Source organism: Leuresthes tenuis, unplaced genomic scaffold (assembly GCF_036924035.1).
Source record: "Leuresthes tenuis unplaced genomic scaffold, fLeuTen1.0.hap1 SCAF_3, whole genome shotgun sequence".
In the NCBI taxonomy this organism is placed as follows: domain Eukaryota; kingdom Metazoa; phylum Chordata; class Actinopteri; order Atheriniformes; family Atherinopsidae; genus Leuresthes; species Leuresthes tenuis.
In genome coordinates this window covers 22599343-22611215 of record NW_027325357.1, presented here as the reverse complement: position 1 = coordinate 22611215, position 11873 = coordinate 22599343, and the positions used below count along the sequence as shown (strand labels likewise).

General features: G+C 40.7%; 1 protein-coding gene across 2 annotated transcripts; it reads right to left on the bottom strand.

Moving 5' to 3' along the window:
- Nucleotides 1–590: 590 nt before the first annotated feature.
- On the bottom strand, nucleotides 591–11728 carry fam219aa (family with sequence similarity 219 member Aa). Of its 2 annotated transcripts, none has more exons than XM_072382595.1 (6): nucleotides 11492–11728; nucleotides 7512–7608; nucleotides 6513–6606; nucleotides 5785–5865; nucleotides 3632–3707; nucleotides 591–3176 (listed from the first exon to the last, which is right to left on the bottom strand). In XM_072382595.1, the coding sequence occupies exons 1-6, from the start codon at nucleotides 11549–11551 to the stop codon at nucleotides 3018–3020; spliced, it is 567 nt and encodes a 188-aa protein (XP_072238696.1). In that variant the 5' UTR covers nucleotides 11552–11728; the 3' UTR covers nucleotides 591–3017. The 2 variants fall into 2 exon arrangements, with proteins under 2 accessions (XP_072238696.1, XP_072238697.1); XM_072382596.1 differs by having other exon boundaries at nucleotides 3653–3707.
- Nucleotides 11729–11873: the final 145 nt, after the last annotated feature.

Here is an 11873-nt window from a genome sequence, read left to right as displayed (position 1 = left end):
ACAGCCACCAGTTTCATAGAAGATGAGGCATTCATCTTGTAATAGTTACTTCCACAGTACCAACCAACATAGATGTCACACTCATACTGTCAAACTATTTCTATGAAACACATACTAGTAGCCCAATTTTGCTCACCTGTCTCCCTGCGGTTCTTTCTCATCAGCCTTGTTTCACAGTCCTCTTCAAATTCAGCGTTACTTGTTGCAACGAGGACACACACTTCTGTTAACTCCTTGGATTCAAGGCATCTAGGTAAGCCACCATTCACCATCTGCTCCCAAGGGATCAACTCAAGGCTAATCACAAGTGCCCCACCCCCCCTCCAACCCCTCACACTCTCTACTTCTCTACCTTCCATTCATCAGGCTATCTCTCTCTATCATACCTGCCCTGGCCATAATGTTACTGATTTCAGTATGTAATCACCTATCACAAGCACAGATTGTGTGGGAGGCACGAGCTCATCTCATGCAGGGAGGACTGCCTTAATCTGACGATGTGTTGGGCTGGGAAAAAAAAAAAACAAAAAAAAAAACAACTCATGTTTCATAAGACTAGGCAAATAATTTCAAAGGGACATGACACTATCTTGAGATATCTAATATTTATTTTTTGATTTGTTGCACTATACACAGAACTGTAACACTGTTAAAATCTAAATGGAACCAGTTCACAATCATCATGACAGGCATTTGACAAGTGAAAAGAAAAAGAAAAAAAAAATGAACACACAACTGCATATAAATAGCTTTTGTTACAACAGATTATTCTAAACTCAAGAAGTTGGTCAAGCTATTTCTTAATTTATACAACATCAGCTATGAGTATTGCACACAGTAGAGGGAACCCGTGACGGCTTGTGTGTAAATCCACTTGAATGATGTTGATGGTAGAATAGATGCTGCAACATGGTCAGTCACATAGTCAGTCCCTCTGTGTTTCTGTACACAGTTAAAATGGCCTCCGCTGGCAACTGCATTAGTGACATTTTAGGGTGCCACCTGTGCAGTTAATGACATTTTTCTACTTTAAGCAGTTCACTTCAGAGACTTCACATGTGGCACCTTTTTGCAAAGGAGATGTAGATAATTGTTCAATGTGTATGCCATTTTGTAAACTAAATCCTTTGAGGCACTGCATTTGCAGCTTCAGTTTATCCATCTCAAACTAATACATTTCATCAAAAGAAAACTCTAAATAACAATTCAATCTTTCCGGTTATACACGCAGTGCCACACCTTCCTGTGTTTGTGCCCATTCATGCAGATTGTATCTCCATTCAGTGAGTCACTGACCTTGCTTTTGTTGTTGCTTCAGGTGCCCTCTACAATTTTGTAATAATCACAAGCTATCCCTTCTGTAAGCTTGATAAGAGCTCATCAGTAATTAGTGAAGTTATTCTAAAGGGAATATTTATCAAGGTGTTATGACTAAGATGAGGTTCACTTCTAAAGTTAATAGTGTTTTTGTTAGACTCAGCCTAACCTTCCATGATATTTTTACTTCAGAGCAGCATTGAACAGCCACCGTCTGCCTGGAAAAAGCAGCCCATATCTACGGAGCTTTCCAAAAGTCTATAGAGTAATTCAAACATAAAAATATGAACATGAACAGTGTGGGGCAACGTCCTATCCAACTCCGTTATTAGCAGTGAATGGCATACTGTAAAGCATCGACGATACACAGACAGATGTGTCTGGTGCTACATTTAAAGTTCTTGTTCACACATTAGACAAACGTGTCATATTATAACTCAGGAGGAATATACATACACTTATTATCCTAGAAAAGAAAAACTTCAAGTAGATTTAAAAAAAAAAAAAAAGAAAAGAAATGTGAACATTTGAACTTCCCTAGGTGAAGAGCTGTGTCCTATTTAAAAACAAAAGGAAGTAACAATTAAAACGTTCCCATCCAAGCAATTTGGCATCACCTCATACACATTCCTCATAAGCAGGTATTACAACAAAAACTGTACAACTAAGCTTTTTTTTCCCCCCTATCTGTGCATTCCCCTCACTAATATGAACTATATTGTAGCCATCAGTGGTGAACGCTAACATTGGCAAACACACGTAAACTACACACTAATTTATGAGCTCCCCTCTTTCATAATTAGAATGTTTTTTTTCTAGGTCAACTGATACAACAGTAGGGGTACCAGAATATGACTTTCTGTTTTGAAAAGCACATAATGTCTCCTCAACCCAAGGACCGTTGACTGTGGCTCAACAGAAACTGATGAATCGTCTGCACATCTGTCGTCAGGACACAGCGTTAACAGGCAACATGCATTTTTTTTTTTCCGTTTGTTTGGACTGAATATAAAACAGGTTTAATCAGTGCAATCTCAGTGTAACGGATGGATTACTACCTTAGCGTTAAGAGTGCGAGCACTACTGTTTTATAAGTGGCGAGATGGTTTCGCACTATTTCCCCGGGCATGACCAGACATACAAGTTTTCAAGTCGGAAACACATATACACACGGGAAGACGAAGCAGACTGGCTGAAAGAAACAAGAAAATGGGAGAAAAAAAAGAAAAAAAACTGGCCACGAGCAAACTTCCAATCTCCTTTCGTCCATCGTAAATGACCACCAATTACACACCAGTGGAAGAAGCCGACTGCTCAGGTGGTCCACGGACACAGTAATGACACCTAGTCCTTTGGCTGATTTCCTCTTATCCCATTTTGTTGTTTTTCTTCTTGCACAGCATTACACAATCCTTTAAGGTCCCTGTAAACCAGAAACTCCACAAGCAAGTCATGGAATCAAACGAAGGAGAAGCCATAGTAGCATGTTTTCCTCAGAGGTATCGTTTCTGCCATCAGTCAATCAAACACGCGCAGATCCTGCCATAGGAGGAACATGCACAGGTACTGTACATATTCAGTCAGTTTCTCATTTTCATAATCTACAGACCCTTGTTTTTCCCTTTGTGCCTCAGCCGACCAGTAGTTTTTGCTTCAGCAGTTGGCCTAAGGGCAGGAAGGACATTAAAGGGGAGGGGGGGCTACTGGATTTGACAGGCTGTAGAGGGGGCAGCCTGACAGCACATGCAGGTGGGGTTGACGGCTTTAGGGGGGATCAGATCCAGGTCCTCGTCATCTGGAATCTCATCGAGTCGGTACCCGTCCTTCAGGAGCTGGATGTTCAGGTCCTGGTTGATTTGCTGCAGAAAACAAAGGAAAAAAGTACACGAGCAGAATTTCAGGACAGCTCAGTCAAATCCAATGACCAGGAATAAGCTTTTTATAAAACTAGGTGCTGTGCTGAATCTAAAATGTATTTGATATTGAATAAATAAATAAATACTGGCTCAGATTATCAAAACTCTGCAGAAACATAATATCAAATAGTCACATTGTTGATGGCAGTCGAAGGAGGCAAGAGGCTAAAAACAAAAGAAATGCCACTTCAAGAAGAGATGGAGAGCAATCCGGTTAGATGATCATTATGGAGAACTCATTACAAGTGATTATGAATGCTTGGAGGAGACAGAATACATTACGTGAATGAGTGCACATACAGTAGGCCTGGTGTGACATAGGAAGAAGGTGATTACATGGTGATGTTTGTGGTTTCGCCAGATGACGCTTTGAAACAATATAATATGTGTATAGATACCTGGTCCCTCAGACATCTCACCTCGGCTGAGGAGTATCCTGATGAAGAGTATCTGGACATGTCGAAGTCATCATCACTGAAAAACAGGCAACATCTTCAGTTAAAGAGAAGATTAGAATTTTGATAAAAGACAAAATCAGAAGTACATGTTATGTAAAGTCTTTGTTAGGCTTCAATCCATCCGAGCATGCACAAACTGAGCAGGGAATCTCTTACACATTCAGAAAACACAATTATATTAGTTAAGAACTCTCCCAGATCCCTTTCGAAGTAGTATAAAGTATTCGACCTTGTGTTGGTTTTTTTTGGGGGGGGGGATTCTAAAAAAAAACAAAACACTAGACTGTAAAAAGTTGCTAGAAGTCTCTATTTTCAGCCAGATCACCTGTTTATGAGGAGTTGCACATTCAAGAGACACAGTTGTTAGTTTAATTGACAGCCATTAAAATGCTAAAAAAAAGAATATATACATATATATATATATATATATATAAGCACCATAAGGCTCACCTGATTATAAAGCGCACCCTCAGTTATGGGGTCCATTTCTGTACTTAATCCATACATAAGATGCACCTGATTATAAGGCATACGTATTACCTAATATTCTCTGATTGGTTTATCTCTGCCAGCACACGTAGTGTATGTATTACGTCTCTGTGTCAGCAGGAAATGGTCCGACGGTCAAGGACAACATGGTCGGTCGTTTTTACACTTATAAACTTATAAACATCGGCCTGCATCACCCATCTCAGACTGAAGAACAGGCACTCACTGGGACATGGGCAAAAGCATTAATGATGACACGATTCAATCGCTAAGCACGAGCTCCATACTAGCGAGCGACGAAAGTAGCCAGTTGGTATCCGTGACAGATTTGGAATCCGATGCACACATAAAGCACACAGGATTATATGGCGCACGGCCGTTTTTTTGTGAAAATTTGAGGCTTTTAGGTGCTCCTTATGGTGCAGAAAATATGGTATATATAACAAGACAAGACGGTGGCAAAGGTCAGCGGTGATACAAGAGGAACAATTAGAAACTATTAACAGTGCAGCTCCACATGAGATGTCGGAGCAGCACAGCTGCTTGAAATGAAAGAAACTTTTGACACCGTAGAACGTGGTCCAAGACAAATCTGTCATATGGTAATGGGAAGTTACTTTATTCATAAAAACAACAGACACTGACCACAGTGCCATACAGCTGAAACATAGTGGAAACACAATTACTAATTGATTCAAAGGAACACAACAGAGGGTGCAGACTTTGTCATGTGATAGCGCTCGGAGATGTGAGAGAAGAAAATAGGAAATGATACGATGAAACAGAGTTGTGACTTAGGTATATGTACCACTGAAGAAAAGATGTTTGTACAAGTTGCTCTCGTATGAGGCCTATTGATTCCACATTTAAACAAGCACAGATAATACTGCGACCCAGGGAAAATCATTAGCTTTATTGACATGGACGAGTGAACAGATAAACATTTAGTTCGACTAACTGTCCCATTTTCTATGATTTTTGAGGAGTGGTAACATCACAATGATGCAGCTAAGGGTCTCGTCCCCATAACAGAGTAAAGTAAGGGTGTTCAACAAGAGGAACAATGACAATGAATGAACAATGAAACAATGAATCTAAACTGTGGACAAAAGACAAGCGAGTGTCCAGTGTTGTTCTGAGTCAAGCAGCTTGTCAGAGAGAGTATATGATGCAATGCACCACGTAAGCTTCGTGTACTGCCAGAGATCTCACTTTACATGAGAGGGTTTGCCTCATGTAGCGACATACGAGGGGGGTATGAAGAGTGGGACTCATCTGTATCAAATACAGACCTGCTGATACAGAGGGGGGGGGTTATTGAGCGCTCTCTCTGAGCTGCTTTTGAATGTCCAAATCCTCACCCCACTGTCCTCTAATCCTGAGCCCTGAGGAGAGGCTTTGCCCCTTTTTAGGATCCCTTCTGTTAAGAACTCTGTCAAGTTGCTCTATGGATTAATGTAACATGAAGACAGAGAAAGAGCTTAGCAAAATCTAGCAAATTTCTCTCTTTAGATCACCTCCTCTGTTCCTGAAATCTACATTTCTCTATCTGGGTGTTATTCCAGTGTTACAGAGGTTGATGCAATGAATTGTACTTTACTTACCTGTCAGTGTCCAGTGCTACCAGAGGCTTCTCGTCGGGGCTCTGGTCTAAAGAAGAGTAGCCTTTGTTTGGCACCACCAACCTATAAACAGCACAGGACACTTCTGCATTAGAGGTAAACAAATTGAAAAGCTACCCAACATTCACTTTTTGTGACAAAGGTCCACGATGAAACACCCAGAAGAACACTTGATAATGTACAAGTCATAAAATATTTTTTAAAAAAAGTTATACATATGTATTCCTCCTAAGTATGACATTTATTCCCCAAAAATTCATCTGCAGCCTTCAGACTGCTAGCAGTGCCAGCAGTTCTCTGGGGTCAGACTAGTGGGTAGCCTTTCTTATATTTCCACTAATCCACCACAGAGTGGGGATTAAACAGATGAGCCAGTTGTCAGTGCTGTGGGTTGAACTGGGTTTATGCTTGGTGGTTTAGATTTTTTTTTTCTTCCAGCATTCATACTCACAAACCATCTCATTTCTTTTCTCTAATATGTGTTGCTGTGCACTGGCTGTGTTTGGCTGTAAAATTAGGAGGTTTGATGGCGTGCCAAACTGGCTGGCAGCAATTAAAGCCTTAAGAAGCAGGACGCACAGTGGTCACGTTTTGCATTTGAGTCGGTCGCGGTAATTTTTGCCTGTAATGCTAATGAATGGCACAGTGTAGCATTTGTGGCTGGATCGGTCCACATAACAGTGAGATAAAAAGGCAATGTAGGTTGTTACCTTGTCCTGGCATTCTTCTTGGGTTGCTGATTGACAGGACTTCCCACAGTGCCATTCTTCACTGATGCCTTCCTGGCAAGATCCCTCTGTTTCTCTGGGCAACACAGGATATGAGATCATCAGTAAACACTCAAGCTCAGCAAAACCCATTTCCCATAACTGGAAGTGTCATTTCATTTCATTTCTTTTTGGCATGAACAGCATTTGAAGGAAATTGTTTTGCCCATTTGTCTTTTTTTAAGAAAAGCACTTCCTTAAAAATAAATCATTGTACTGTGAACATCTTTGTAGCAAGCAATGACAAGTATTTGGTATGGACGTGGTTAAATGTGGCTTCTACCCAACGTGCCGCCACCTGTTCATGTTCAATCTGCTGAAACAATTATTCAGAGTCTCCATTATCACATGAACGTATTGATGAATATCATCAAAATATGTAGCTGTCTTGCAATAATATTCTCAATCTCACTGAGACATTATGCATGAAAATCAAGCACATCTGGAATTGGAAATCATGTAAAAATTTCTGGAGTAGTAAATGTGTTTCAGAAGATCGCTTAACTGAACAGTTTTGACCTGTGAGAGTCGGGAAAACGATAGTTTTCTATTTTTTATGACGAAATAAAAATGAGGGAACATTGAGGGGAAGAGAGTATACAACAGGGCTGTGGTGGTCCAATAACAGGACCTGCTTAAGCATTTTGTAACAGTAATAAACTTAAATCCTCCCATAATAAATAAATAAAATATTTACTCATTTACTATTCACTTGCAGAATATTCGAAGGTATTGATTGTTTTCTACACTTTTAGCGACCTTGTACGATACAGTAAAGCCAATGTGCGTATTGCAGTATCCCACTACCACTTTATTACACATAGTTCGCTGGTGCACACGATGCTTCACACCCTGTACAGCAGCTTGTTAATGAACCTTTGGTATAAAATTAGATGTGATGTCCTCTATTGATTAGCGTTTGCAGTGTGTTGCTTACGGTACCTATCTGGACCTGCAGTGGTGAAGGCTTGTAGTTCATGGCCACAGTCTCTCCCTTAGCGTCAGGCTGTGCATCTGAAGCGGAGGATGCTGCTGGGTCCTAGAAAAAGAAACACACGGTTGCAGAGAACGTTAATACCTCACCTGTTATGTAGAATGTCAAACAACCACTGTCCACAAAGAGGGTACGGTGTAAGTACATTTATGTGCATAAAAAAAACTATTTGAACACTAAATTCAACCCTCTGTGAGCAGTTGGGAATTAAGACTTCAGTTGCTAAACAGTTCTGGTCTTTCTTTTGTTGTATTTTTCTTTCCAGAACATGCAAAACGTAGAGATTTATCTGTGTTCTCTGAATCTTTTAAAGATGTTACAAACAATACATGACTCGTTGCCCCTTTGTGTTACATTTAAAATCTTTTTTTTTGTCTCAAATATTTATCTTTGTATTCATTTTTTGCGACTTTATCCCATGCTGTGTCCTACTAATAATACAATTCCAAACACTCTTTGTAGTACATCCTCGAGGTAAGTGAAACTGAACCCACTCCCGAGGATGCAGTCAACTCACTATCTGATTTATTACCAGCCAACACGTCAGGAATAACACCGTGTTTTAGAACCTGCCTGTGTACAACGCCCTGGCAAGATCACACTAACCTACTATAGTTGCTTAGGTTGCTGCATCAATGGGCTTGAGTGTTGGTGGCTCAGTCTCTTTCATGTGTGAGCAAGTAGAGATGGCATGGAGAGGCGGCTGTGTGAGAACAGAGGGGGTTGCTGTTGCTGTACTTGGCCTGCTGCACTGACAGAGCTCCACATTATGTTGATCCTACAGGCCTCCCCTTGTTGCACTTTGAGCAACTTCACACGTCACATGGATGAAGCCTGCCAGGCATTTGGTTTTCAACATCTCCAGCAGCTCTGCTTCTATATTTAAAGGATTCTCAGAGCAATAAAAAAAAAAAACTGAAGATGAGACCCCCAGTTCAAACAGGCTCCGACCTGTGCTTTGTATAATGCAAAATAAATTCTGAACTCATGAGTGGCCCAGGCATGTTTGTGCTTCAAGAAAAAAAAAAAGATCCAACGATAAATATACCTGGACCCAGTTTATCTTATGGCAGTAATGAGAAATATTGCATCAATTTAGGCCAATTCCACGATAACAATGGAGCCTTTCTCATCTCAAAAGGACTGATGAAAGATTCATGAGTATTCAGCAGAGGCAGAGAAAATGCTTATTTCGCTTACAATTTTTTATGTAACATAATTAGGATTAAACTGTCAACAACAAAACCAGATAAACCTGGATAATTAACTGCATTTTTGTCATGCAGAGCAAAAGTCTGACTGCGTTTGCAATTATTTTCAGCAGCCAAGCACTGAAATGAAACTCTTTCAGTGACAGAAAAGTCACCTGCTGACATCTGCCTAATTCTTACTTAGAACACAGGTTCCAAGATCAACATCACCTTCACCGATAGTTTCATCTTCATCTGGGGACATTTAGTCGGAATAATGTATGAGGCTGCAACAGTGAACACAACACACACACTTGTACTGTAGATGTTGTGAAATCCCAGCACAGAGATGATGTATTCTCATTGTAACCAGCACAAGCATTTTCCGCTCCATGACAGGCCCTTCCCTTAGATCATTAGGCTTACCCACTGGATTTTTTTCCTCCTTTCTTTACACTTCACTTCAGAGAGATACTGTGATGATGCAGAATGACACTGTCTGTCAAAATAATCCTTTTTATTTATTTATTTTTTTTATTTGGTACAGGAGAGCTACCCCTTGGATAACGAAAGGGATTCCGTATCAGGCTGTGACAGGATTTGCTGCCGCTTCTAAGAAATAAAACTTCCGCAACAAAAAAGTTGTCTCGGTCTGGAAAATAACTCATCTGAATGCAGTGTGTTTGTGTGCAAATTACTCAAGCCAAAAAAAAACAAAGCCAGAGTTGAAATTAAATGTAAATTAAGTCCTTTTGGGCAGCGTACGCGGCATTTAGAGCAGGTCTCAAGCAAGTTCTAGAAGACATATTTAAAGATACAGACGAGCCTTTAGTTTCTTATAAGAGCAGGTGCTGTGTGATGATGGCCTTTAACGAATGATAAAGGACACACCTATGACTATGTTGCTTGGGGTGACATATTTTACATACTATTGTAAAACATGGCCCATTGACCTGACCTTCAGCATGCATTCACATACCCCTATACTCACTTATGATCACATAAGAACACAGGGGTTAGAGAAATGACCACCCAGGATATCGGCTTCCTCCTGCCGGTGACTCCTTCCCTGTCTCTGATGATGAGGAGCTACAAGGTTGCTGAGACAGCATAAACACCGAGCGATTGCTAGGATTATACATTGCGGCCACCCACTGGCCAATAGCAGCGAAGACTGACAGATCAGGTGACTATTAAAACAGTTGAACACTATCCTTGTATATGACCATGACTACAAGGCTACTCACAGTGCAATCCCGGTGTGAAGAGGGCAGAAATAAATTCTGCCTTCAGTGGTCACTCACAGGTGAACCCATGCTGAATGTGTGATTCTTTGCAAAAAAAAAAAAGAGTTTCTGTGATTTCATATTTCATTTAAAAAGAATAAAAATGAGCTATTATTTAAATACATCACACAATGTTCCACACAAAGCCCTTTTATCTGTGTGAAACTGCCAGGTGCCAAGTGTATTCATTCGGTTTGGGAATCACAATGAAGCTATTAGCATTAAAATGCACAGCCATTTGTGCCACAGGCCCTGGGCTCCTGATGTGATCAGATTCTCTGTAAATGTATCAGAAGGGACTGTTTAAGAAGATTGAATTATAAAATACAACACCACAGCATTACTGGACTGACGCCGATTATTACAGTTTTAAATGAAAACGATCAATCTCTATGTTTTGGAGTGTCTGGAGTATTACGGGAAGAAGTGACCACTGATGCAGTGCAGCCACAACCCAATTATCTTTGATATTGGATTCAGCTCCACAAAAATCTCAGCCGATTAAACTTGAGCAGACAGTCCAAACCATCCATGGGTTGACGGAATCTCTGCTCTATAGGAGATGAGACTTTCTGGACCGGTATAACCTTTGCTGTGGCTTCTGCCAGAATGTATCCTCAGGGGTAGCAGGACAGGGGAAGTCTAAATTGTATGAGCAGGAGAATTTGGAGGTCTTCTTTTCCCAAAACCCCGAGGCAAAATACTCAAAAAGTGGCAGCTGTTAAAGGGATTTGTTTGAGGTGTGAGGAACAGGGCCAGCCAATCAGAATTACCGAAGGTTTGTGATAAACGCTCAAAAGGAAATGCAACTCAAAAGGAAATTGGGGGAATGAGATCAGCTGCTCCGGTGAATGACTTATTCAAATCTAATAGAGAAATTGTCATGTTCAGATTTTACTGACAGATCTTGAACTTTAAATGATAGAAGGAAAGCCTCTGCCACAACACGTATGCCAACGACTCAGCTCGCCGTAAGAATTTAGACAGAGATCCACTTCACGCGATCTTTTGGTCTCACACCCACCTCGAACCAAATAACACGTCACCAAATGACGAGATGTAAAAACACTAAGCGTTGACAGCTATTGAAGTAAACAAGCGCATACTGATGTGGGCTGTACAGACTCACGATATTTGGCAAAGTGCGTAGTTTAATTACTCCGTTACAACAAAGTGAAGGGTTGCTTATTTACAGAATACCGAATGCGTATCTGTTTTATAAGTCTATGGGGAAAAAGACAGTCAACGTCATTTCATCTTTATTCAGTCGCTTATACACCCATCCCAAAGATCCCGTTTGTCCCGCGGATGCAAATAGCAATCCGTTAGCTCACGCGCAGATTATGTGACACAGCTGTCACGATTAACCACAAGCGAGACAAGAATGTTAGCACTTGCATTCAAAAGAGACTGATTTGCATAACAAGATGTGTTTTGTCTTTTCTCTCTTACCAAAGGCTGTGTCTCTCCGTTGACAGGAGGCACTTGGAACCTGTCGATTTCTTCCATCATTTTGGCAAAGCGTAACAAAATACGATGCGGTGCTTCTGGGATAAACGTAGACTTTAGTCTAACTGTTCCTGTTAATGATACTCGGCTGTCGGGATCCTTCGTTAATCAGCATGATAACAGCTCGTTTTCCTCCATCCTGCCTGACAGAGGTGACTCGACAGCAAAACAGCAGTACCGCCCTACTTCCGGGTCTATAGAATATTCATGAAAATCTGTCCAATCACAGAGGAGATCATGCGGAAATGCGTTTTGAACCAATTTGACTCATTTTATTTTAAATATCAAATAAAGACATCTTCAAAGTTCATAATTGCTCACAAAT